Source organism: Panthera onca, chromosome D4 (genome assembly GCF_046562875.1).
Source record: "Panthera onca isolate mPanOnc1 chromosome D4, mPanOnc1 haplotype 2, whole genome shotgun sequence".
NCBI classification, from domain to species: Eukaryota; Metazoa; Chordata; class Mammalia; order Carnivora; family Felidae; genus Panthera; species Panthera onca.
In genome coordinates, this window is record NC_138351.1 from 91,288,492 (window position 1) to 91,314,826 (window position 26,335).

Here is a 26,335-nt window from a genome sequence, read left to right on the forward strand (position 1 = left end):
TGCCCTCCGCTCAGAAGGACCTTGAGGGAGGAGAAAGCATTTTCCCAGGACCAGGAGCATCTTGGGGCAGGGGTGGAGGTCCAGGGCCAGCAGACAAGCCTGTGGGACCCTTGGGACATCACGTCTATGCAGCCCAATTTACACAGGAGGAAGCTGAAGCCTGTCCCGTAGCCCCCTCCCACTAGGGGGGTGTCTCCTTCTAGCTCCAGGCTGGTGGCGGACACAAGACCCCAAACCCTGACTTCTCCGGGTGCCCCGGGGAAGTGCCCAGCCCAGGCAGCCCCCTGGGTACCCTGGAGACCCCGCTGGCCATCAGGCTGGCACGTCTCCCCACCCCACGTATGAGCCCTGGTCATGCTGCCAGCGCACTGGGCGCCCCTGCCCTGTGGCAGAGCTGCCTCCAGTCCCCTTCTTCTTGCCCCCTTGTCACCTCCCCAGTGTCCACTCCTCCTCTGACTCCATCCCATGGTCCCCATGTGTGAAGTCAATGTGTGTATGTACCTGCGGGCTCGTCGGGATGTCGAGAGGAAAGGGCCCCACATGGTAAGGGGTGGACGGAGTCCCTCAGGATCTTAGGGGCTCTCATTTTCATTGGAAACCGTATGGGAGGGTGGAGCCGTGGCCCCGGAGCCGGGACCCTCCCTTCTCCTCTGGGCTCTGCTCACCTCACGGCTCCGGGCAAGTCCCCGCCTCTCCTGTTCTCAGTTTCCCAGTTGTACCAAGAGGGGTTGGACGCGGAACTGCGTAAGCGCGCGCTCAGCGTGGACAGGGTGCCGTGCACCCTCCTCGCCGGATGGGGTGTGGGCCGGGGACATGTGGTCCTCCTTCCACCCCCGCCGGCCTGGAGGGCGGCCGGGGCCGGGCGGGGGCACTCACCTGGCAATCTACCATCATCCTCAGCCCTGGCAGCGCATCGCCGGCCCCAGGGCGGGGCCCGGGGCTCGCAGAGGCCGCTCGCCTCGGCCCGCGCGCGGCCCAGGGGGGCGCCCGGCTGCGGGGCTCATGGCGCGGCCTCCCGTCCTCGCCGGGCCCGGGACTCCGCGACCACCGCCGCCCGCGTCGCCGCCGCCGCCGCCACCGCCGCCGCACGCGCCGCTCCCATTGTCTGCACCGCCCCGCGCCGCCGGCCGCTCGGGCCCTGCTGCTCGGTTCCGCCCGGGCTCCCGGGCTCCGGCCGGGTGGGCGGGGACAGCCGCGGCCCCGCCCCGCCGCGCCCCGCCCGCCCGCCGCAGGTGTGAGGGGCGGGCCGCGCGCGCGCTCGGGGGCGCGCTCGGGGGCGCGCTCGGCCTCCCTCCCGCCGGCGCGGGTGGGGGGACCCTGCCGAGGCTCCCGGGCCTCGTCCACTGTCGCGCGCGCACGGGGCCCGTGCGGGCCCGCGGACAGCGCGTGCACGGGCGCCGCGCCTCGCCGCAGCACAGCGAGGGCTCAGCGCGCGGCGGGTCCCACGCGTCGCTCACGCCCGCTGGGACCTCGTGCCACCCCGAACCCAAGCGGGCGGGGGCCGTCGGGCGCTGGGCCGGGTTGGCGCGGAGACCTGGAGACTTGGGAATCTCTGAATATACAGCACTGTCCTTCTGTCCTGGTCCCCACATGTAGCCTGCAGTGGCCAGCTGGGTGCATGGCTGGGCCAGGGGACCTGGAGGCGGCGGTCGACACGGAGCACAGGCAGGGAGAAGGTCAGTGCGCCCCTTCCCCCTCCTCCTCTACGCCTCTTCCCCTAATCTCTCTGGCGGGACCCCGGGACACGCGATGCAGCGTAGACCTGGCTGCAGCCTTGGTTGGGGTCAGGGGTGTGGAAGGGAGCCCAGGGAGGAGGGGGCCCTCCTCGGGGGTGCCGGAGGGATGCGCCGAGTGTTGCAAAGGACTTCCCTGGGCAATCGGTGATTTCCTCCTCCTTTTTTAAACAACCAAAAAAAGTGTATTTATTTTGAGAGAGAGAGAGGGTGCAGGAGGAGGGGCAGAGAGAGGAGAGAAACAGAATCCCAAGCAGGCTCTGCCCTGTTAGCGCCACCCCGTGGTGGCAGGGCTGGAACGCACCAACGGTGAGATGGTGACCCCCGCAGAAATCAAGAACGGATGCCTGACTGACTGAGCCTGATTTAACCCAGGCGCCGCATCACCCCTTTTTATACATGAGCAGTGCCTCCAAGGGATCAAGGTCACTTGGCTCTGGGTGACCAAGTCCAGCCGTGAACACGAACGGGGGGTTCAGAGTCATTTGTCTGCACCCTCACTGAGCCCTGCACTAACCATCACAGGCGTTGTCCTGGGTTAGGGCTCCCCCTGTGCCTCCAGGTCACTCTTCTGGGGTCGGGGCCACAGACCCCATTTTCAATGAGGCTCTGAGAAGCCACCACAGGAGCTTGTTGGTCACAGGGCTTTGTGTGACATAGCCCCACTGTGGGTTTGAACTCAAGTCAATCTGACCCAAAGGTTGTGGCCTCTGATCCCAGCCTTGGATGTGAGGATGTCCTGGGTGGGAGCCATGGAGAGGGGCACTGGTGGCAAGGGGCTCTGAGGGGCGGGCTTCCTGGGGGAGGAAGGCTCTAGGGAGGCTGGAGTAGGGTGATGGGTGCACACTGGGGAGGGCGTCTGGACCAGTTCATGCAATGCTCTGGATATCAGGTAAGGAGTCGGGGGTCACCGCAGGTTGGGGAGGGAAGGGGACACAATTCAGGCAACCTTTTTGGTTTTTTTAAAGTTTATTTATTTTGAGAGAGCAAGAGAGCGTGTGTGATCAGGGAAGGGCAGAGAGAGGAGAGAGAATCCCAAGCAGTCTCCACGCTGACAGCTTGGGGCTTGAACTCACGAACGGTGAGATCATGCTCTGAGCCAGTATCGGGAGTTGGATGCTTAACGTACTGAGCTACCCAGGCGCCCCCGGGCAGTCTTATAAGAGCCACAGCATCCTTGATTTGGAGGGAGTTTGGTGGGCATGTTATTTGGCCCCACTCAAGCATGGATCCCCAAAACCAACCAGGGAGGAGGAGGCTGCCTCAGTTTCCTCCTGTGTAATGGGGGCTCTGGGGGTCATCTGCTGTCTCCTTCCAGGCTGGGGGCACGCTGGTTGGAGGGCCCAGACCTAGCCACGTCTCAGAAGCCACATCTCACCAACTGCCCAAGAGGAATTGGTGTCCCAGCCATAATCTCATTTGGCCCTCACCCCAGGGCCTCAGATGACCTGTCCAACATCCCACAGGTGCTGTCTCCCCTCCCACAGTCATTCAACATTTATAGGACGCCCCCTGGGTTCCAGCTACCAGGGGAATCTGGGCCGCCCCATTCTATCCCCCCTTAGAGTTTACCAGCTGGGGCGAGGGGTGCACATAGGCAGACGTCATGACACAGGGTTGCGGAGGGTTCGTGGAAACACTGAAAGGCACCCACTCTGGAGGGGGGCACAAATGAAGGCAGACTTCCCGGAGGTGATGTCAGGCACGAGTCCCCAGAAATCAGCTCGGTGATGGGACTGGCAGACCCGAGTGGTGGGTAGTGTGAGCAGAGGTGTGGGGGCCAGGCCCGATGGCCGAATGATAGTGCGGGGAGGAAGCTGCTGGCCGTGAAGGGACAGGAAGCCTAAGTTTCAGGGGCCTCCACGGCAGACATTTTGTATTTGGGCTATTGTCTGTTTCTTAAAGAAGTACCTTTGCAATTTAGAAAACTTCGAAGCCCCCCAGACTGATGGGCCCTGACAACATTGGTGCCTGGGGCTCAGACCCGATCCTGCCAGTCAGGGGCTGAGGATCGCTGGGACTGTCTCTGAGCCCTCTCACCTCTGTCTGCCAGGTCAGGCCCCGTCCCCGTCCCCCCTGCACCCCCGCCAGGCCCCTCACTTCTCCCCACCTGTGGAGCAGCTGTGGCTCTAAGCCCTCAGCCCTTCTTTGGCAAGTAGCTTGGACCCCGGTTGGGGTCTAAGAGTTGGGTCCCGTCACTCCCTTGTGTCTGAGAGCTGGGTCCTGCGATGGCGGTGTCAGCTGTACTCCTTGGGGGCTCGGGCCGCGGCTGGGAAGGTCCGTCAGCTGGGGCCAGGAGGGGCCAGGCTGGGAGCGAGGCAGGGGCTCCCCACCAGAACACGTGGACTGTGGGCCCACCCTCGCCCTTCTGCCCTGCAGGCACCTCAGCGCCTTTCCCTGACCTGCCCTCCCCTCTGCTCATTTTCTAGTAATCTGTCCTTGCCCGCTGGACAGACTGCAGGCCACAGGAGTGCGCCTTGGGCTGACCCCCAGCTTTGGAGGGGGGCCATATGGCTGGGTGCCTGTTCCTCCCTACGTGGCCAGAGTGTACCCCTCTGTGCCCCGCTTGGCAAAGGTGATGCTGCCCCCAGAGGGGACACTGGGCCACCAAACCCTGAGCCCTCCCTCCCCCCCCATCTCCGTCCTGCCAGGCAGACGCGGCCACCGAAGGGGCTCTGAAGTCCCTCTGTGGCTGCCACACTGGTGAGGCTGCCCTCCCGCGCCCACTAATCCTGGGCCTGCACCATAGCTGTGGAGCCCGACACCCGCAGGTGGCCTCACAGGGCTGAGGCTGCCCCAGGGTCAGGAGGTGCCGGCAGAGGGCCGACATCAGGGGCTGAGAGGCCACCGTGGCGTCCAGCTGATGAGCTCTGCCCCCCTCGTGGTCGGGGGGTATGGCTCGCTCTCACCTCACCCCTCTCCCAGGAAAACGGGAACAGAATCTCGTCTGCTGCAGCGGCCGCTGTAATGCAGGCTTTCTAGAAGACCGGACCCTCCCTCCTCCACCCCCACAGGCTGACTGTACGTGGAATCCAGGCTGCCTGGATCCCCGGTGGCTGGCCGCGCAGACGCTCGGATGTGTAGGTGAAAACGCCCCGGTGAGGACTTCGTGCACGTCACCTTTATTAAAAACTGCCCAAACCCCCTTGCAAAGGTGGGGCTGGTGCCAGAGAGTGTGGTCCGCCGTGGGGTGCGGGCTAGACTCAACGCCAGAGAGGGCCAGGCCTGTTCTGTTGGAAAGACTCACTCCAGGGCCGAGCGAGGGGTTGGCGCTGTGTGGCTGGGGGACGTCCCAGCACCCGGGACCCCTACAGCCAGAGAAGAGGCGTGTGGATGCCTTTCACACCGGGGTCTGAGAAGTGCAGCTTTAGGGGCAAATAGGCAACAGAAGTGGGGCAGAGGCGGGCTTTCAGGCACTGAGTAGGGCTGACTCCGGAGCCTGCCCCGAAGGCACGTCTGCTGGGCCAGGCCTGCGGCTCTGTCTTCTTCACCTCTTCCCGCCTGACCATTCTCGGGCCACGCTGCCGTGTGATCTTGGTGTTCCGCTCATGTGGGCGCAGCCCTTCACAGTTTACAAAGGCCCTTCCACATCCATTTTCCAGGTGAACTTCTGCTAATAGACTGAGGGAGGCAGGACCGGATGGATCTCACCTGAGGCCTGAGAAGGGGGGGCACTGGTAAAGGGTGCTCTGCTGGGACAAGCTGGGGTGCTCCGCCGGGGGCGAGCGGGGTGCTTGCTGGGGACGAGCCGGGTGCTCTGCCGGGGCGAGCTGGCTGCAGGGCTTGGGGTCCCCATGCACAGCAGCCTGGCTCAGCCGTCAGCTCCTCAGCCAGCTGCTGTCCTTGTCCAGCGTAGAAAAGCGGATCAGCTTCAGGCTCGGTGGCTGGGGCTTCCTGTCATCCCAGAGGTACTCAGGGGACAGCACTCTGGAGGGCTTGTAGGAGATGAAACGACGGTTCAGGTGGCTCTCCTCCTGCCAGGCGGCCATGATGCCATTGGCCTTGTCCGCCAGGATGGCCATGTGGCAGCCTCTAGTAAACTCGTACACCCTGGCCACCCGCCCCCCAAAGACCGCCCCACCATAATAGAAGTCCCCCTCGTCGTCCGCCACAAAGGCAGTGGAAGCATGCCTGCGCTCGTAGGGAAACTGCTGGCGGGGCACAGCATAGTAGCCCGGGTGAATGGCCGCCACCAGGTCCCCCAGGGTCTCAGGGCCCCACGGGTTCCGGAACACCATGTCCACGTCGAGGCAGAAAATGTAGTCCACCTCCCGGTGTGCCCTCTCGGCGATGTGCCGGCTGATGGTCTCCATCCGGCGCGTGGAGATCTCCTCCCAGCGCGAGTGCCTCTGGATGAGGACGATGCTGAGGAGGCGGCCGGGGCCCAGCGGGACCCGAGGAATGGCTGCGGGGTCGTTGGTGAAAACATAGTAGTGCACCCGGTGACCCTGCATAAAGAACTGCTCGGCCGACTCCAGGAAGTGCTGGACGAAGCGGGTGTACCTGGCAGGAAGAACCCCGTCATCCTCCCCGGCCCCACGGGGCCGCTGCCTGTGCAGGGCGTGGGGCTTGGGGTCCACCTCCCAGCTCCCCACCTTGAGAAGCCACGCAGGTGTGACCCTCGGGGCCCTTCTCTGTCAAAGCCCCACAACTGCAGTGTCAACCTCTTTAAAATTTTTTTTTTTTTTATTTTAGAGAGAGAGAGGGAGGGAGGGAGGGAGAATCTTAAGCAGGCTCCACACTCAGCATGGAGCCCCATGTGGGGCTCAATCCCACGACCCGGGGATCATGACCGGAGCTGAAATCAAGAGTCGGATGCTCCACCGACCGAGCCCCCCAGGCGCCCTGCAGCACCAGCCTCTTACAGCCCTCGTAGGAATGATCCCTCACGAGGATTCTTAAAATCCGCAAACTCGCAAACTAAGCTGACGTTTACTGAGTACCTCCTAGGAGTCGGGCAGAGTTTCAAGGGATTCTTAGCTCCTTTGAGCCTCTTAAACTCCCTGAAGGCAGGCACCCTACTCCCCATTGTAATGTTAATTTTTTCAGGCTCCACCTACTGAGCCAGCCAGCGCCTCCCCCATAATCCCCGTTTTAGAGGCAGAGATACTGAGGCTCAGAGAGAGGAAGGTGATCACATGGCCCGGATGTGCTGCCTCAAGGCCAGGTGAGTGGTGCTGGGGGCTTGGGGCTCTTGAGGTCCCAGCTGGAGGAACCCGCAGGGCCGCACCCCCCAGGTCGAAGCTGGTTGGACCAGAGGGTCACCTGACATGCCCCCCCCCACCCCACCCCACCCAGCACTTTAGATACTGGGGCCCCACTGGTTTCTCTCTCAGGAGTCCCAGCGAGAGCCCCGGGGGGAAGCTGTCAGGTGGTATCCCCTAAAGGAAAGGCCAGGTGGGGTGAGGGACAGGAGAGGAAAACGGGGGGCGAGGGGGAGGCCCAAAGTGGGAGAGGGGAGAGGGCCCTGAGGGCAGGCCTTGACCTGCCTGTAGCCTGACCATGGACCCCCAGTTATGTGATGGTCTTGAGGGATTCTGTTCCTTCCTACCTGCCCGGACCGTTCAGGGGAAGCAGAGAGGGGTAAGGAGGCAAGGGGGTGTCGTCACAAAGTCTCCTGCTGCTCCGTCACCGGGGCTGGCTCCCTGCTTCCATGCCAGGGCCAGATCCCCTCTTCCAGGAAGCCCTCCGATCATCACCCTCTACCCCCTATCTTCCCCCCCCCCCCCCACACACGGTGCCTGGTTCAGGGTGTCCCTGCCGTCCAGGTCCTGTCTCTTCCCAGACCGGCAGCTCCCGTGGCTCAGTGAGAACCACCCACCCGGCCCACTACTCACTTGCCCACGGCAAACACTGTGAGCCCGATGGTCAGGTTCAGCGGCTGGTAGATGTGTTGCAGCAGCTCGGGGTTGAAGGTTCCCTCCGAGACAATGGGCGCCAACCAGGGCGTGAGGGTCAGCAGCTCTGCGGGCCTGGCAGCGGGGGAGGCCGTGGGCACGGAGGCCCTTTCCCTGTGAAAGCCTCAGCCTCTCCCCGGCCCGGCCTCCTCCGCTGTGTGACCTTGGGCAGCTTCATCCCTGTCTCTGAGCCTCACTATCCTCATGTGGAAGGCGGGGTTCGGAACAGTTCCTTCCCAGCACGGTTGAGAGGACCGGGAGTTAATGCACACCGAGTGTCTAAGGGGGCCTGGCATCTCAGGTGCCTGCTAAGTGCCGAATACATGAGGGGTGGAGATTGGGCACCTGCTATGGAGCCGTGCTTCTGCAAACACCGTCCCATCATCCAGTCCTCCAAGCTGCTAGGAGGTGGCTCTTATTAGCCACTTGCATAGAAAGAAGCCCAGAGCTGTTGAGTAACCTGCCCAAGGTCACACAGCCAGTGGCAGAACCGGGCTGGACCCCGGGGCCACCTGATACCCCCACCACCCCAACTTGTAAATCAGAGCTCTGCCCACCCCAGCCTCCCTCCCCACACCAGATCTCCCCGTTCCCAGGCCCTACCCAACACCTACCTTTGCTCCAGAAGCTTGGGCTGAGGGTACAGTGACCTGTGACCAAAAAGGGCCAGTGGTGAGGGGAGGCAGCCCCCAACCCCCCGGGGCCACAAAGGGGGAAATGACGGTCTGCTTACTGTGTCACAGGCTGAAATGGCTTCTCCCCCTTATACTGCAGTTTCATGTTGCTGGTGGTAGAGGACAGAGAGAGCTGTTAGTGCCAGGGCTGGGGACAGACGTATTTGGTGCGGGAAGGACAGAGTGGAGAATAACCAACCACCCCCCCCCCCCACCCCACAAGGGCAGGCACCCTTCCAGGTTCCGTGCAGACTCCCTCTGCGCGCCCTTCCCCACTGCGTGCCCACTCTGCTAGGGGTGGGGGGCTGGGCTCCTACGGAAGCAGCCTGTCCAGGGTCACTAAGTGGCAAGGCGGTGATTGGTACCCGGTGCCGTCTGTCTCCCAAGCCGATGCTCTCTCACACACGTCACTCTGGAGGGGCCTGGCAGCAGACAAGTTTTGAGAAGCTGCAAAGGCCTGGTGAGCGCCATTCTGTTGCTTTCTAGCCTGGGGACCTTGGGCGAGTCCCTTTACCTGAGCCCGCGGCGACGGTCAGTTATGGTAACCGGTTACACCAACACCAATCACCGATCGAGGGAGGCCTCCCGGTGATGGTGCATGGCGGGTGTGATTAACATCTACACCCGCTGCCCTTAGGTAAAGATCATCCCAGGGCGCCTGGGTGGCTCCCTCGGTTCAACGTCCACCTTCGGCTCAGGTCATGGTCTCGCAGTTTGTGAGTTCGAGCCCCACGTCGGGCTCGCTGCTGTCAGCACGGAGCCTGCTTAGGATCCTCTGTCCCCCTCTCCCTGCCACAACCCCGCTTGTGCTCTCTCAAAAATAAATAAAACATTAAAAACAAAAAAGATATTCCACATGGCCTGGATGGGGTTGGTACAACCAGGTGAGAGGCGTGAAGAACAGAGCTGAGGTTTCCGTGATGAGATTCGGTCAGTGTCCACTCCCGGGGTCCAGCCTGCTCCAGGGAGTCCAGACTGGCTTAGCCTAGTGGGTCAACCTTTCTCCCTCCCGCCTCCGCTGTTTCTTTAGTGGAACCCTGACTGATGCCCCCACTTTTCCTCATCTGTAAAATGGGTAGCCATCCTTAACCCTGAGAGCTGCCTTGAGAATTAAACAAGGTGTGTGCCCACGCCCAGCACAGAGCAAACGCTTGTTAAGACCAGGCGTCTTGTCCCCTTCTTAGCAAGCGGCCTGGGCGGCCAGCCTCCCCCAGCAACAGCCAGGGTTAGCCTGGGTGGGCAAGTAAGAAGGAGTTCCCTAAGGACGGAGGCTGCAGGGTGCAGAGAGCCTCTGGGTCTGCCATTAACTGGCTGGAGATACCTGGAGCCAGACATTTGACTCCTGGGGCTCTAGAGTCCTCCCCGATAAAGTCCTCCCCCGAGGGTAGAAGTGTGGCCCAGAGAAGGCAAACCCCTGCCTGAGGACCTTTGGAGTGGATCAGCTCCTGAAGACGCCTGAGGTTGGCTGTAAGGGGCAGACCGCCTGAGGGGACGGTGACTGCCACTCGCTAAAGAATTTTCTTTTTGTTTTTTAAATGTTTATTTATTTTTGAGAGAGGGAGAGCATGCATGAGCTGGTGGGGGGTAGGGAGAGAGAGAGAGAAAGAGAGAGAGAGAGGGAGAGAGGGAGAAAGAGAGACAGAATCCCAAGCAGCCTCCAGGCTATCAGCACAGAGCTGGACGCGGTCCTCGATCCCACAGACTGTGAGATCAAGACCTGAGCTGAAATCCAGAGTCAGACGCTTAACTGACTGAGCCCCCCCAAGAGGCCCGAGAATTTTCCATATGGCGTATTTGAGAGGATAGCTTAAGCCTCCTTGAGCTTTCCTTCCAATTTTTAGTCTATGCTTCTGCTGCTGCTTTTTTTGTTTGTTTTTGGTGGTAAAATGTACAAAACAAAGATTTACTACTTTAACCATCGCCAAGCGTGCCCTTCAGGGGCATTAGGCACATTCGCACTAGTGTGCAGCCGTTTGCACCATCCATCTCCAGAACTTTCTCATCTTCCCCAACCCAAACCGTGTCCCCTTTCAACACTGACTCCCCTCTTGCCCCATCTGCCCGGGCCCTGGTAACCATTATTCTAGAGCTCTGACTGTTCTGGAGATCTCTTACAAGTGGAATCCTGTAACAGTTGTCCTTCTGTGATTACTTTGACCTCTTGAGTCAACAGTTTTTAGAAGTTAGTCCATCAAATTGGCCGCCTGTGCCCGCAGACAAGCACGCTTCAGGTCCCTGCTCAGAAAGTGACGGCGTTCTGGGAAGGCGGGAAGTGAACAGGAAAAGGGCCCACAGCCCTGGCGGTTGGACCCCCACCCCCGCCTCCAAGCCCAGCCACGCTCCAGCCGCATTAAAGAGCACGGTCAGTCGTGAGAATACCGAAGCCACACGTGAGCCAGAGCGAAGAAAAAAAATCAGCTTCATGTTTTCACACTGGAAGGTAGGAAAACTAAAAGTGAAGATATCCAGATGAAAAGCAGGGAAGGTGTGACCATTTAACACCAACCAAAATCGGGGCGCCTGGGTGGCTCAGTCGGTTGAGCGTCCGACTTCAGCTCAGGTCACGATCTCGCGGTCCGTGAGTTCGAGCCCCGCATCGGGTTCTGGGCTGATGGCTCGGAGCCTGGAGCCTGCTTCCGATTCTGTGTCTCCCTCTCTCTCTGCCCCTCCCCCGTTCATGCTCTGTCTCTCTCTGTCCCAAAAATAAATAAACGTTAAAAAAAAAATTAAAAAAAAAAATAACACCAACCAAAATCTCCACCTTCAATCCATTAAAAAACAAAGAGCGAAGTAGAACCCAACGATAGACGAGCTGGAAGGGAAAAAAATGTAGCGAATGCTTTTGGCCAAGGGTGATGCTTAGAGAAGCCGCAGAGGGACCAAGGGGAGAGGCCAGTGGAGCAGGTGCATCAGGGGAAGAGGAAGTCCCGCTCGTGGGAGGCGGGTGGGAGAAAGGAGGCCCTCGGTAGGAATCGAGGAAATGAAACTGAAACCCAACAGCTAGCATTCCCGGTCTCTCGAACCAGCAGGGTGCTTTGGTTTTTGCTTTTTGCAACACCTGGCACTCCTCCCAGCACAGGCCTGCGAGAGGCATCTCTGTGAAGGTGACAGTGAGAGCGTGGTCCTTTTGGAAAGCAACAGACAAGATGGACCGAGACTCTCTCCATGGCCTCTGGCCCAGGGAAGGAACGTACCAATGAAAGGATTTTTATTGTTGTTTTTAATCTAAAAAAACTTTTTAGGGGCGCCTGGGTGGCGCAGTCGGTTAAGCGTCCGACTTCAGCCAGGTCACGATCTCGCGGTCTGTGAGTTCGAGCCCCGCGTCAGGCTCTGGGCTGATGGCTCAGAGCCTGGAGCCTGTTTCAGATTCTGTGTCTCCCTCTCTCTGCCCCTCCCCCGTTCATGCTCTGTCTCTCTCTGTCCCAAAAATAAATAAAAAACGTTGAAAAAAAAAATTAAAAAAACTTTTTAATGTGTATTTTATTTATTTTGAGAGAGAGAAAACACACGCGAGCAGGGGAGGGGCAGTGAGAGGGAGAGAGAGAATCCCAAGCAGCCTCCGTGCTGTTAGCGCAGAGCCCGACACGGGGCTCAAACTCATGAACCGTGAGATCATGACCTGAACCGAAATTCAAGAGTCATACGCTCAACCGACTGAGCCACCCACGCACCCCATGAAAGGATTTTTAATATGGAAAAAGCTTTATATCCAAAGCTGCTCATTATAAACTAATTTAGGACACTGGGGAATTGGATGCAATGAAAATACCTGCCCCGTTGTTGGAGGGAGAGGGGGAGGGGTTGAAGAATTAGGACCCAGCTCCTGGGGGCCGTAAAATAATGGTGGCCATGAAGAGTACACATATGCCAATTCTGGGAAAGCAGGATAAAAATTGCAAAAACATTATGATCATAGCTTTTTTTTTTTTCTAACGTTTGTATATTTATTTTTGAGAGAGAGCGCGTGAGTGGGGAAGGTTGCAGAGACAGAGACAGAGAGAGAATCCCGAGCAGGCTCCACACTGTCAGCACAGAGCCTGACGCCAGGCTCGAACTCACGAACCGCGAGATCATGACCGAAGCCGAAACCAAGACTAACCAACCGAGGCCCCCAGGCGCCCCAATCTCAGCTCTTTTCAACAGCAAGCGGGCTTTCTGGTTTTAGAACCAAGTAAGAGGCACCGTCTGTTCAATGAGAAAGTAAAGCAGCCAACAAGTTGACAAGGAACTTTGGAAGCAAAGTGTAACTCAGACCCATAGGACACAACAGCGTTTTGTTTTGCTTTCTAGCTTCCTAATTTTCCATACTCTGTGTTTCTAACCGCAAAACCTGCCTGTTGTTAATTAGCAAGCAGTCTAGGATCCGGATTTTAAACATCCCTTTAGCTATCATGAAGACACCCCCTTGAGACTGTGCCAACCTGTTTTTCCACTCTAAACTGTCAAAGCATCAGGTTCCTTATGTGGGGGAAGACTGGTCACATGTTCATTTGTTCCTTGAATCCTCACTGAACACAAAATTTAGCCAAAAGGTCAGGTCCTGAGAGCACTGTCTCCTGAGCACCTCCTATGTGCCACCTGCTACAGGAGGCTATACAGACGTCTTCACACTGCATGCTCCAGACGGCCAGGAGCGACACCTCTATCAGCCCATTTCACAGATGAAGCAAGTGAGACTCAGAGCCGTGTGGCAGGATCAAGGTCAAACCACGGAGGGGGCGCTCAAAGACACTGGAGGACTGAAATAGGAATTTTACTCCATATTTGTGGCAGCCCGTAAATTACCCAAATACTTCTCAAACTGATCGGAATCATGAGCTTAGGAACTAATAATCTGCAAACTGACCGTAAAACTCTCCCACTGCCTCCACTCCAGACAGCCCACAGGGCCCCAAATTCTCCCAGCCCCATACTTACAAGATCTCTGGGCAGGGGAGATAATAGGGAACATAGGAGACCCGCAGCCAGTTCTCAAAATACATCCTGGGAAGGAAAAACACCCACCTATTGACCGTGCACCCTCTTGGTGCAGGTTAAGGGAGTGGAGGCCTGCAGAGGAGAGCATCTGGGGATCCCCCCACTCCTTGGGTCTGGCTGACCTCGGAGGTCAAAACCTCCTGGTCTTCTGCAGTGCGGTCTTTCATTTCCCAGGGAAGGAATGTTCTTAACGCCAGTCTCCCCCCAAAAGAGCTTGGTGGTGAGTGGGGGCGGGGGTGGTGGGGCTTCAGAGAAGGAACACGTGAGGTGCATTTTGGGGTGTGGACACGAGTGCTTCATTAACGTGGCTAGAAGAATGGTCCAGGCAGAGGAAGAAGCAAGTGCAAAGGCCAGGAGGCCAGTGCAAAGCAAAATCCAGAAGCCAAAACCAGTTTGGTCTTACTGGGGCTGGGGTTGGGGGACAGGCGGGCCGAGAGAGGTGGATGGGACCTGGGAATCCATAAAGGGGTCAAGGTTTGGGGGTTGCAAGGCCAAGAAAGGGAGGAGTCAGGGGTGAGGGGTGGGCTGCATGGGGCACGCTCACCACAGCGAGCAGAGGGCAGTGCCCAACAGCAGGCAGAATCCTAGGCCCAGGGCCAGTCTGTGGCCGCGCATTGCTGGGTACAGCATTTGAGCCCGGGCTCTTGCAGAGACTGAGCGTGCCTCGGTGAGTCAGTCCACCTCTCCCGGGGCTGGCAGGCTCTAAAAGCCGTGTCACCTGCAAAGGAATGCGCCCTATTCAGGGGAGAGCGGCCCCATCCTTGCTGCCCTGCCCTCCCCTGGGTGGCTCCAGCTAGGATAGCCGCTCTCGGATCTGCCTCCCAACCGCCGCCCTTCGCGGGACGCCGAGGGCGGCGGGCCAGGGGACCCGCAGCAGCGAAGGGCAGGGCGCTTGGGCGGGGCTGGGAGAAGGATGCCCGCGGGCAACAGCGGGGACACCGGAAGTCGAGTCCCGAGTCAGCCCGGCGGGGACACACCCGGCCTGGATGGGGGCTGCGCGGAGAGGGGCGGCCGTGATGCCCCCGGGGTGGGGTGGGGGCAGCCGTGTCCTCCTCCGGGAGGCCGAGCCAGGGCTCTCCAGGCGGCGGCGGGAACGCGCTTCCGCTCTCAATGGCCCGGTACCCTTGGACGAGTCACTTCACTCCCCCTCGGCCGGTCTCGGTGTCCTCCTCGGCCAAAGCGGTCCGCACCCCGCGCCTGGGGCCGAGACGCTCAGCCGACTTCCGCCGGCCGCTGCGGGCGCGGGGCGCTCGGGTGCGGCGCGGGAAGGAGGAAGCGCGACTGTCCCCGAGGGCTGTAGACTCACCCCTTGCCGCCAGACCAGCTTGAGGACGGAGGGTCGCACCGAGGCCGGGAGAGCAGGGACTCGGCTCGCCAGGGCCCCGGCGATGCCCGGCGGCCGCGCGGCGCCGACCCTTGGGGCAGGGCCGGCTTCCCGGCGAGCGGTCTCCGGCTGGGGGCGGGGCCCGCGGGGGGGGGTGGGGAAGGGAACCGCGCGCCCCTCCCCCTCCGCTGCCCCGCCCCCCGCCCCGCGAGCCCAGCCCGCAAGCCGCGCCCACCCGCCCCTCGCGCCCTGCCCCCCGCCCGGGCCACGGCCCCCGTCCCCGGGTCCTAGGGAGCGGAGTGTCCCCTGGGCTCTGCCGTCCCGTGGCCCTCTGGGCGGCAACCGCTGGCGCAGCGGGCCCAGCTCCGGGCGAGAAGAGCCGATCCGGGAACTCGGGGTGGGGGTGAGGGCCTGAGAAGTTAGAAACACTTTCGTGTTTTTAGAACAGCGTCGAAACAGTCACAGGAAGGCAAAACCAGCTGAACGGTGCGCATGTTCCGCGGTTTTAGGCATTCCCCCTTTGCTCAGGGCCTAGCTGCCGGCACGCTGGCCTCGGGCGCCCGGTGCGGTTCCGGAATCTCCCTGAGCCTGTTTCCTCCCCTGGAAAAGGAGTCGAAATAGTTTCCTCCCACGGCTTGTTGGGGTACCATTGCCCTCTGTTCACCTCAGAGACTCTAGAGCCCCATGGGGACCCTCTTACGTGTCACCAAGGGCTGGAGTGTCTGGAAAGGAGAGAGGCCTTTGCTTGGGCCTGGATGAGGGAGGGGTCATAAAGAGGGACAAAAAAGGAAGGCACCCTAATGGTAAATAAAGGAGTAGCAACAAGGGAGAGACAGAAACAGCAGGGGAAAGTAAGGACCCATGCAGCTCAGAGAGGTTGCAGGTTTGCTCAAGGTCACAAGGAAGCCTCTTGAAGTTGTAACTCTTCCTGGACCCTGGGCATAGCCTCTCAGGTCCTATGGAGGTGTCACCGTGTCCTTAGGGTTTCCCTTGACGACCGCAGGTTTCCGTCAGGTGGGGCTAGTGTCCCCAGAATAGGCAGGAGCCTGGCACATGCCTGGGGAAGCTGGTAAGTACCCGCGGAAAGGTCATGCTTCCATTTTTAGCTGCAAACACTGCTTCCCTGGGACCTGGTCTGGGACTGAGTGGGTTTTTTTTTTTCTTTGTTTGTTTTGTTTTTTTCTTTTTTTTAATGTTTATTTTTTATTTTTGACAGAGAGAGAGACAGAGCATGAGCGGGGGAGGGGGAGACACACACACACACACACACACACACACACACACACACACAGGATCTGAAACAGGCTCCCAGCTGTCAGCAGAGAGCCTGACGCGGGGCTTGAACTCACGGACAGCAAGATCATGACCTGAGCTGAGGTCGGACGCTCAACCAACTGAGCCACCCAGGCGCCCATGTGTTGTTTTTTTCTTAAGTAAGCTCTGCCCTCAAAGTGGGGCTTTGAAGACCCTGACGTCAAGAGTCGCATGCTTTACTGATTCTTGACAATGTTTTGCTAATTCTTTTGCAGCTGTATTGCCAAGACACATAGCCCAGAAATAGTCTAAGGGCCTCCAGACTGAGGCTCAGGAATCACCATAGTCTGTCAGCGGAACCAGAGTGAACTGTCGGGACAGGGACAGCACTGTGCCTCCAGGAAGCCAGGCACAAGCCACCCTCCGAACCTGAGTGGTTTTTCCTCAATCAGTTTTCCTGGTGCACATTCAGGACAAGGATGCCACCCAGTAAGAAACAGGAGAGCCGGGCGGGGCTCACACAGCCCGGGGGCCCTGGCAGACAAGCCAGCACTTGGCCTGTGGACCACGGCCCTCTCCTGCCGCCACCGGCACCATCTGCCCTCTGTCCCCTGACCCCCACACCTCCCAGGAGACGAATCCAGCCCGAGGACAGACTCGGGGCTGACCTGGGAAGAGGTGGGTGGAAGGACAGGTGAGGAAAGGCAAAAGGGCTGTTCACGACTCCCAAATCTGACGACCCAAGTCTGGGAGGCGAGAGGAAGATGGCAGGAAATGCAGGGTGTGCATTTGCATGTCTTCCTAATAGGAGAGGTGGGTGGGTGACCCAGGGACTCGGGCAGAGACCTGACGCCTTCAAGGGAGCCGGGAGGAGGATCTGAGAGAAACAGAGCAAACCCACAAAAGCACAGGGGTGGCGGGAGGTGCGGGAGACCTACGTGTGCGGGTCCTCCAGGGCCCCCACCCTTCACTCTATGTGTGTGTGTGTGTGTGTGTGTGTGTGTGTGAGTGTGCACGATAGTTAAAAACCTTGGTGAATATGGCTTACATGTCTTCTTAGGGTGAGGAGGGCCATGGGGACAGCGCTTCCCTTGCTGGCTGTGAGTGAGAGGCCATACCACCTCCTGGGTGGGGTCCGGGGCTTGCTTTTGGGATCCAGGTGCGTGCACACAGTGGGGAGCAGACAGGGTGCTGAGGGCAGGCATGGACGCAACCACAAAGGAACAAGGACAGAAGCGGTTTTTGTCAATGACAGCACCTTATGCATATCAATTCATCTGCTTATTCGAGAAAGGTAAACGTCCACTACATTGCGGGAAGGTTCCGGGGACTTGGACTTAGAGCAATGAGCCAACCTAGTTCCTGCTTGCATGGGGCTGACTGGAGCAGGGAGGGGTTCACTGAGGAATTCTGGTGACAGCCACGTGGTCTCGCTGGGATCAGCGGGCTCATCCAGCAGCTTAGGACCAAGCCAAGTGAGGCCCGCGGTGGAGGGGCTATGCTCGAGCCACCCCGGATAAGCAAGCCTCCGTTCCCTTGGCCTCTCCTTAGATTTCCCATCTGTCCCATGGGTGTGTAGGGAAACAAGCCCCTCGATTTGTCCGTGAACTCGGTCTCGACTCTTCCGGGCAGATGAGGAAGAACTTCCTGGTGGTCGGTCTCCCCACTGGTAACTCCAGGAGAGGGGTTGACGTCACCAAGGGGATGGGGCGGCACCCCCAGGGGAATGGCTAGGGATCCTTTTCTGGTTAGCGGCCAAGCTGGACCGGGAGCCCTGGCCTCCAAACTCCGTCCTCGACCTCCCTACCACCCAGATCCTCCCGCTTGATCCCTGGCTGTGACCTCCGCCTGAGATCCCGGAGGAGGCCCGGGAATATCTCCCAAGAAGGAGGGGCTACGTGGTCGAGCATGTGTTAGCACCCGGGAAGGAGCAGGAAGACAGGGCTCCCCAGACCTTCATCTCCAAGGGCAGGTGGAGGCAGGGCCTCTAGCCCAGTGAGTGCATGCACCTCCCATTTGTTACCGGAGGGCAGAACCTTCTGTCTGGAGCAAGGGCCAGCGTTTTCCCGGGAGCCCAGCAGACGGCCTTGGAAAGCTCAAGGTAGACCCAGACATCCGTGTCAGGCCCCGCGGGGCCTCGGTACCGGGACTGGGCGACAACAGGACACGTGTCTCTGTGGACAGATGCCAGGTCTCAGGCCACCTGCCACGGGCCCTGCCCTCGACGTTCTGGGTGACCTTGGACAAAACCTCGGTGTTTCCCGCTATAAAAAGAAGCGATGGGTTCCTCATGGGCTCGTCAAGCTGTGCTTCTGGGATTGGGGGTCGGGCCTCTAGGGGTCGTGGACGTTCGGGGAGTCCACGCCTCATCCCGGTGTCACCCTGAGCAGCTCTGTCCTGTGTTTGCCACACAGGGCTTCTGCCTTAGGTACCGTCGGGACAGCATACGCCCGCCCCCATATAGCTGAGGTTTAAAACCGTAAGGGCAGGTGAGCGCTGGGCCAAGCCTGTCCCTCCGGGTCTCTGCTCCTCTGTTCCTTGTTGTCCTGTGCGCTCAGGGGGGACCAGTGGGTATGCAGTCTGGTTGCTCAGTCTACGGTCCAGCTGAACCTGCAGGTCATTCTTTCGCCAAATCCCATCGTCCCGCACTCGCTAAGTCCAGGCCTCGACCCACAGCCCCCATCCTGTCCCTGAACCCACGCTGGTCATGGGGAGCAAATCGGCAAGCGCTTCTGAGACCAGCAGGCCGGGACCCCAGGAGCAGACCCAGGGAGAGGAGAGGGCTCCCCCTGCATCCGGCAGAGGAGCTGAGGGTGGGGCGAGGGGCCCAGGCCCACATGTGAACGAGGGCATGTTCGGAGGGGCCTGTGTGCCCAGCAGGCTCACCCTGGGCTGGAGAGAAGGCCTTGCACTTTGGAGAAGGCTGGGAGGGACGAAGGTCCAGCCTCCCTCATCCACTGTGGGGGTTGGGGCCGCCTTGCCGTTCAGGCTCCACAGGCTGGGACCTGGGGCAGGTGGTCTGGACCTTCTGGACTCGTGCTTCCTTGCAGGGACATGTGCAGCGGCCTCCCTCGCAGATTCGCCAGAGGGGACACAGCGCAGGAAGATTCAGACCCTGCAAAGGAAGATGCCACGTGGGGTATCCTGTAGAGTTGTGTTCATTGATGAGGTCACAGTGCTCGGCACACGGCAGGCACCTGAGATCCCCGGCTGAATTAGGGAAGGAGGGAAGGAAGGAAGGAGGGAAGGAAGGAGGGAAGGAGGGAGGGAGTGAAACCACAGAAGCGGGGTCCACACCAGGTCAGGTCAGAGGGTGTCACACCTCGGGCCCTGGAAGGGGGCACGGGACATGTCCGTCTGTCCCTCCAGCGCTGACCTTCCTCCACGTGGGACTGTTGACCTCCTGGATCGTCTCCACCTCCTCTGCAAACAACGCTGAGTGTTCCCAGAAGGGGGACAGCGGGCAGGGGCCAAGGAGGGGCTTCCGGAATCCAGTGCCCTGGGGGACTCTGGGACAGCTTTCCAGGTGGCCCTTTATGTCCTCCAGGCACCAGGCCACGATTCCACCTCATCTCTCAGGGAATGTGCCCACCCATCTAGAAGGCCCGTTACGTCCCCATGTCACAGATGGGGACACCGAGGCTAATAGCACAGCCTGGGTCACAAGTAAGATGAGCTGGGTCAGGAAGCCCATCTCCTTGACTTTGGATTGTCCTACGCACAGGCCTGCATCTTGGCATCCTGGGGCTCGGGGTCCCTCTTCCTGGGGAACCCCACCACCTGCCGAGGGCCCCCCCCCCGAACTCAGGGGAGCAGAGCTGACCAACCTGCTTGGGGCCTGGCATGGGGGCTGGGGAAGGGCCGACCGGGGCTCTGGGGGCTCTCCCAGTACTGGGCCAGCCGGTCCCCTGCAGGACGAGGACTTCTCGCTGGGGATCGGCTGGGGCCTCTGCTTCCTCACGTGGACACCTAGGCTGCCGGTCCCCAGACCAGAAACCTGCCCGTCTGAAGGTGACCACCGCTGCCTCCCTCGGGTCTCACTTGCCCGAGTCCCTCCCCGGGACGCCCCGCATCTCTGACGCCTGCTCCCGTGGGGGCCACCTCCCTTGGACTGGGACGAGTCTGGCCTCCATCCCGGGGAACACACTGGCTTTGGAGCATTATTTGGCCCAGAGGCCTGTGAATCTTCTGGCCCTGGGTCGTGAGGGATGCTCACCCCTCTGTGGTGTGACCGTCCAGCCTTCTGCATCTCCCGGTTTCTGTTTGGGCCACGGGAGGACCGGCCCTGTCCTGGCTGGCGTCAGGCTGTGGTGTCACAGCATGCACAGGGGTCTCCACCCAAAGACCATTGTCACCGAAGGGGCCTCCATTTTCCCACCTAATCTTTAATCCATTGTGATTTCAATATCAAATGAGAAAGAGTCTATTTCAAATGAACACAAAGTACGAAAATGAATCTGTCCCGTCTGAAAAGTTGGTTCAGACCCAAAGGTATCTCTGGCGAGATTCCACTTGACGGAAACCTCCATAGTAGGTAACAGAACACGGAGAGAAAGCAGACTGGGGGTTCCCAGGGGCTGGCGGGGGCACGAATGGGGAGTGAGGGCTCCGGGTACACGGTGACCCTTGGGGACTGAGATATTCTACAACAAAATTCTGTTGCGTGGTTCACAGCGTTGTGAGCGTACCCAGTGCTCAGGAATTGCACAATGTAAAACAAACAAAAATTTTTATTGAAGATTAATGTGGATTATAAAGAAACAATGAACAAATAAAGTAACAGCTAAATAGAAGAGGAGAGAACGGATAAGGGAGAAGAGGAAGAGACATTCTGGTGGGGGGTCATGGTCCGGGAATGGAACAACAATTAGATATAGAAGAAACACCCCGTGAGAGTCTTCAGGCCCTTCATTTGTGGCTGGCATCCATGTGGGAGCAAGGGCAGTGGCAGGGGCGGGGGCAGGGGCGGGGAGAAGGGCATTGGGAGGGGCGGGGAGAAGGGCAGTGACAGGGGCAGGGGCAGGAGTGGGGAGAAGGGCATTGGGAGGGGCGGGGAGAAGGGCAGTGACAGGAACAGAGTTGGGAGCAGCAGCGGGAACTGTGACAGCAGCAGAGGCAAGAGCAGAAGCAGGACCCAGCTGACTCTGCTCAGGTGCCCGCTGTCCCCGCACAGGTCCCAGGTCACCTGCTGGCTCTCCGGCCCCTGCTGGAGTCATTCCAGGCACCACGCCTGCCTGCAGAGCCCCGGAGGCCCCCGATGCTGTTGGGCCAGGATTTGGAGCCGCACCGGCTTCTGCTCCTGCCCCGGACTCTTGAGAAGGAAACAGAGTGATGGTTGCAGTGGCTCCAAGGCCTCGGGGTGAGAGGAGGGAAGGTCCCCCACCCTACCCAGCGCCGGCCGCTCCAGGGGCCTTTGCAGACACACAACTCACCCCAGAGCCTCCGCGAGAAACCGTGGCCGGGAACCCACACCAGGACCTCTGCCCCCCTTCAGTCCGCAGCCCGGGGCTCTCAGTCTCTGCTCCTGGCCCCACACCAGCCCCCGGGGGCTCCTCCCTGGGTGGCCCAGCACCGCCCCGACCCCGTGAACACACATCTCCCACCCCAGCCTTCTCACCCTCGGGCTCTGGCTCCGGGGGCTCCGGGTCCTGATCCCAGGACCGGTGAACCAGGACCCTGTGGAGGGGCCAGGGCGGTGAAGGAGGCCTTCCCAGGTCATCTCCAGGCTCTGCTTCCCAAGACCTCCCTGCAGCCACTCTCTCCCTGGGTCCAGGGTGGCCCTCCTGGGCGACGGGGCACACGCACAACTCTGTAGGGCTGGTGTATCGGGATTCGGCCAGACGTTTCCCAATTTCATCAGTTGATTTCTGTAAAGACAGTGACCCGAGGATGGCCCTGAGACATCACATCCTCGCCCGGCCATCCTCAGTGTCCTTCTGCCCTCTCCCCCTGCAGCTCTCAGATCGGACACAGACCTGAGTGTGCACAGCCCTGTGCCTGGGACACAGTGACATCCACCAGCAGGGCTCTGGATGAACCTTGGGGACAAGAGGGCCACCCCAGCACACCCTGTCCCTGCCGTTCAGCCTTGACGGGGGTGTGAGCCTGACCCGCCCACCAGGCATCTGACCCCTTCATCAGCCTGCACCTGCTCAGGTGGGCCCTCCACACATGACCCCTCCTTCCTCGCACACACACACACACACACACACACACGGGGGGGGGACATGGGGCCGCACAGGTCAGATCAGAGCGGTGTCGGGCTGGACTGGATGTCTCTGGGTCTCCCTGTGTTACCTTTGGGTCCCTGCGAGCTAGAGACCTGAGGCGTCCAGTGCACGACCTGACCCACTGTCTCCAGGGTCGGGAAGGGTCGCGGCCGCGGGCTCCCCTGAGCCGGCAGCCGCGGGACACGGGCACACAACAGGAGAACATGTTCGTCAGGCGAAGGTGTCCCAACGAATGAGCCCAGTCGGGCGCTGTCTCCAGAATGCGGGTGCCTGGTGACCTGGGTTGTGAGTTCCATTGGCCTCTGTGACCAGAGAGGTGAGGTCACTTCCTGGGGTCCCCTTACCCGGCTTCCTGCTCCTACAAGAGCCCCTCCCAGGCTGCAAAGGGCTCCCCTCCACCCCATGCCCTGTCCCTACAGTGACACCAACACAGCCCAGACACGTCCCCGCGAGGCCTGGTGCCGCCGGTGCCACGGCTTTGGGGCCACAGCGCTGGGTTCAGACCTGGGTTTTCCCCCTGACCAGTGCTGGGACCCGCTCAGACCCTGTGCCTCCCGGGGCCCCCCGGTCTCCCCGTCTGCACAGTGGGGTCCTTGTGGCATCTACTTGTAGGGGCGCCATCAGGGAGCCACCTGTAGACACGTCCCGTGCCTGCTATCCCATGAGGCTCGTGGGCACACGTGGCAGTGGAAGGATGAGGAAGGGTGGGCCTGGCACGGAACACAGGAGAGGTCCGAGTGGAGTCTCCTTGAGGTCATGGCCTCCTGCTCAGCCCAGACCCTGGTGTGTGCCGACCCCTAGGGCACCTGGACCCCAGCTTCTGGCCAGGCTCAGGGACGGAGACCAGGCAATGTATTCAGAGCCACGGCATCCTAGATGTGGAGGGAGCTCGCGGGCTTGGTATTTGCCCCCAGGCAAGCATGGATTCCCAGGCACCGGCCTGGGAGGATGATGTTGCCTCAGTCTCCTCCTCTGTAGAGCAGAGCAGGTCGCCGCCTCCTCCCGGGGCTGGATTCCCCGGCAGGTCCAGAGATGGTCTCCTGTCAGAGGCATTGTTCAAGTGAGGTCCCTACCCGGAGAGGTCTCGGAGAGGGGACCAAGGGACGTGCCCCTGCCAGCTCGGCGGATGCTCTCGTCCAAGCTGCTGATCGTCACGTCCAGGCCGGCACCGGTGATGCGGTGTCGCCCGCCGGCTGGGGGGTCAGGGGCAGTGAGGAGCTGTGCTTGCGGACCCTGAGAGACAGAGCTCGTGAGGGCCCAAGGCTGCCCCGGGGCGTGTGGCGGCTGAGGCTGAGCTGAAGCCCGATGTCTCTGGGAAGGACCGGGAGGACAGCCCGGGCCCTGGGGTCTCTGGGGGGAACTGGGAGGACAGCCCGGGCCCTGGGGTCTCGGGGGGGGGGGGACTGGGAGGACAGTCCAGGCCCTGGGGTCTCTGGGAAGGACAGGGCTCCAAATTGAGACTCACAAGCTGCCGAAGCAAGTTCCTGCCGAGTTTTCTGTGAAACCTCCTTTCAGTGTATATGGTGAATTCGGGGGCTCACACATCCAAGTGCAGAGTCACAGCCAGTATAACCCGCTGACCCCCTACCATCGCCAGGGAAATAGTCACGGGGAAGAGCTCTCTGGGCTGGGGGAGCGCTCCTCCCATTTCTCCTGGCCTGGGGGAACCCCAGAGAACGTCTCCATTGTTCTCTTTCCCTCCAAGGGAGGAGCTGCCCCGAGCACCCCTGCACCCTGGGTGTCCCCGCCCCCCGGGTCCCCACTGCTGAGAAAGAGGCCACAGTGACCTGTGTCCGGAGTCTGGTCGGCCACCGCTCCTGCGGCCATGCCAGGCCCTGGTGGCTGGATGGAAAGGCTGGATGGCTTTGGGGGCGGGCCTCACTGGCGTCCCCTCTCCCCTTCCCCACTGCGGTCTGCGATCCGGGCCCTGTACGGGTGCTCCATCCGTCACCGGTACCTGCCTTGTTCCTGCCATGGGAGTGATCGCCCTGCATCACCCATTTCACAGAGCAGGAGAGTGAGGCCCAGAGAAGGGAGGCAGGTGTTTCTGGGCACAGGGCTGGTCAGCAGAGAGCTGGAAAACCACCTCCGGAGCCCCCGCCGGCCCGGCACGGACCCCCCGAGCCGAGGGCGAGCCTTCCCCTTCTGCCTGGCCACTCATTCTTCCCAGACCTTGACAATTCCTGAGCACTGAGTCCACTCACAACACTGTGCAAACACCACAGAATATCGTTGCAGAATATCTCAGTCCCCAAGGGACACCATGTACCCGGAGCCCTCACTCCCCGTTCATCCCCTCACCCAGAACCCGGGAAGCCCTAATCTGCTTTCTCTCCCTGTTCCATTCCTTACCCTGGATGCTTCCTATAAGTGGAATCTCACAACAGGTGCCTTGTCTTGAATGAAATAACATTTTTGCTATTTGAAAGGGAAATTCCCCTATGGATTAAAGATTAGATGTAAAACTGGGTCCCTTTTAGTAAAAATGGGGACAATCTTGGAGACCCCTTTTTGTGCTGTGACACCACAGCCTGACGCCAGCCGGGACACGGCTGGTCCTCCCGTGGCCCAAACAGAAACCGGGAGATGCAGAAGGCTGGACGGTCACACTGCAGCGGGGAGAGCATCCCTCACAACCCAGGGCCAGAAAAGTTCACAGGCCTCTGGACCAAACAATGCACCAAAGCCAGTGCGTTCCCGGGGATGGAGACCAGACCCGTCCCAGTCCAACGGGAGGCAACCCCCATGGGAACAGGCATCAGAGATGCAGGGCGTCCTGGGGTGGGACTCTGGCAAGTGAGACCCGAGGGAGGCAGTGGTGGTCACCTTCAGACGGGCAGGTTTCTGGTCTGGGGCCCAGCAGCCCAGGTGACAATGTGAGGAAGCAGAGGCCCCAGGCAATCCCCAGCGAGAAGTCCTTGTCCTGCAGGGGACCAGCTAGCCCAGTACTGGGAGAGCCCACAGAGCCCCGGTTGGCCTTTCCCTAGCCCCATGTGGGGCCCCAGGCAGGTTGGTCAGCTCTGCTCCCCTGAGTTCAGGGGGAGCCCTCAGCGGGTGGTGGGGTCCCCCAGGAAGAGGGATCCTGAACCCCAGGATGCCAAGATGCAGGCCCGCGGGTAGGACAATCCAAAGTCAAGGAGATGGGCTTCCTGACCCAGCTCGTCTTACTTGTGACCCAGGCTGTGCTATTAGCCTCGGTGTCCCCATCTGTGACATGGGGACGTAACGGGCCTTCTAGATGGGTTGGCACATTCCCTGAGAGATGAGATGGAATCGTGGCCTGGTGCCTGGAGGACATAAAGGGCCACCTGGAAGTCTGTCCCAGAGTCCCCCAGGGCACTGGATTCCGGAAGCCCCTCCTTGGCCCCTGCTCGCTGTCCCCCTTCTGGGAACACTCAGCGTTGTTTGCGGAGGAGGTGGAGACGATCCAGGAGGTCAACAGGTCCCACGTGGAGGCAGGTCAGCGCTGGAGGGACAGAAGGACGTGTCCCGTGCCCCCTTCCAGGGCCCGAGCTGTGACACCCTCTGACCTGACCTGGTGTGGACCCCGCTTCTGTGGTTTCACTCCCTCCCTCCTTCCCTCCCTCCTTGCCTAAATCACCCGGCGATCTCAGGTCCCTGCCGTGTGCCGAGCACCGTGACCTCTTCAGGGAGCACGACCCGATAGGTCCCCCACGTGGCATCTTCCTTTGCAGGGTCTGAATGTTCCTGGCCGTGTCCCCTCTGGCGAGTCTGGGAGGGAGGCCTCTGCTCACGTTCCCGACAAGGAAGCACGAGTCCAGAAGGTCCAGACGACCTGCCTCAAGTGCCAGCGTGTGGAGCCTGGACAGAGGGTGGTCCCTGAGCAGAGGAGGACTTGGACCCACGCAGCCCGGAGGAGGAGGGGGAGCACCGTGGCGGCCTGGCGCTCAAGTCCGCTGGGAGACGGTGTCCTACCAGGACCGGCCCTGTCCCCAGGGCATGCGGGGTACCTGTGCTCCCAGGTGGCAGGCTGGCCCCGGCGGGCAGGAGAGGAGGCGCCCCTGGGGCAGGACAGAGCCCTCAGGCAGAGAGGAGGGTCGCAGGTGCTCCCCCAGGGGCAGGGGGACTCGGGCGCCCTGAGGGGGCGTCACGGGGACAGCTGTGCCTTGGCAGCCCCAGTTCCCCAAATCCAAGCACAAGACCTAAGAGCCTCTGCCCCACCCCCCAGAGCAGAAACCGCTTCTGTCCTTGTTCCTGTGTGGACGCGTCCATGCCTGCCCTCAGC

General features: G+C 60.6%; 2 protein-coding genes and 1 long non-coding RNA gene across 4 annotated transcripts; 1 reads left to right on the top strand and 2 right to left on the bottom strand.

Annotated features, from left to right (window-relative positions):
• Window positions 1-3,086: 3,086 nt before the first annotated feature.
• Window positions 3,087-4,848, top strand: LOC144614106 (uncharacterized). The gene is made up of 3 exons (XR_013551633.2): window positions 3,087-3,199; window positions 3,658-3,786; window positions 4,748-4,848. It is a non-coding gene; the product is annotated as an uncharacterized LOC144614106 (long non-coding RNA).
• GBGT1 (globoside alpha-1,3-N-acetylgalactosaminyltransferase 1 (FORS blood group)) lies at window positions 4,840-14,785 on the bottom strand. Of its 2 annotated transcripts, XM_060608230.3 has the most exons (7): window positions 14,588-14,785; window positions 13,826-13,999; window positions 13,222-13,287; window positions 8,364-8,414; window positions 8,245-8,280; window positions 7,571-7,705; window positions 4,840-6,236 (listed from the first exon to the last, which is right to left on the bottom strand). In XM_060608230.3, the coding sequence occupies exons 2-7, from the start codon at window positions 13,909-13,911 to the stop codon at window positions 5,552-5,554; spliced, it is 1,059 nt and encodes a 352-aa protein (XP_060464213.1). In that variant the 5' UTR covers window positions 13,912-13,999; window positions 14,588-14,785; the 3' UTR covers window positions 4,840-5,551. The 2 variants fall into 2 exon arrangements, with proteins under 2 accessions (XP_060464213.1, XP_081647095.1); XM_081790969.1 differs by lacking the exon at window positions 13,826-13,999 and having other exon boundaries at window positions 14,588-14,784.
• A 5,434-nt stretch (window positions 14,786-20,219) lies between these two features.
• LOC144614026 (uncharacterized) lies at window positions 20,220-22,347 on the bottom strand. Its single transcript, XM_081791071.1, has 3 exons — window positions 22,157-22,347; window positions 21,477-21,726; window positions 20,220-21,170 (listed from the first exon to the last, which is right to left on the bottom strand). Exons 1-3 carry the CDS (start codon window positions 22,292-22,294, stop codon window positions 20,590-20,592), a joined length of 969 nt encoding a protein of 322 aa, XP_081647197.1. The 5' UTR covers window positions 22,295-22,347; the 3' UTR covers window positions 20,220-20,589.
• Between the last annotated feature and the right edge of the window lie 3,988 nt (window positions 22,348-26,335).

Coding starts and splice junctions, on each gene's coding strand:
- GBGT1 (XM_060608230.3), bottom strand. CDS start 13,911: ATGCTGTACCCAGCAATGCGCGGCCACAGACTGGCCCTGGGCCTAGGA. Junction 8,415..13,221: donor CTCCCCTGCCCAGAGATCTT/GTAAGTATGGGG, acceptor CTCTACCACCAG/CAACATGAAACTGCAGTATA. Junction 7,706..8,244: donor CCCAAGCTTCTGGAGCAAAG/GTAGGTGTTGGG, acceptor CCCCGCTGCCAG/GCCCGCAGAGCTGCTGACCC.
- LOC144614026 (XM_081791071.1), bottom strand. CDS start 22,294: ATGTTCTCCTGTTGTGTGCCCGTGTCCCGCGGCTGCCGGCTCAGGGGA. Junction 21,727..22,156: donor TAGCTCGCAGGGACCCAAAG/GTAACACAGGGA, acceptor CTGTCTTTACAG/AAATCAACTGATGAAATTGG. Junction 21,171..21,476: donor CCCGGAGCCAGAGCCCGAGG/GTGAGAAGGCTG, acceptor TTCCTTCTCAAG/AGTCCGGGGCAGGAGCAGAA.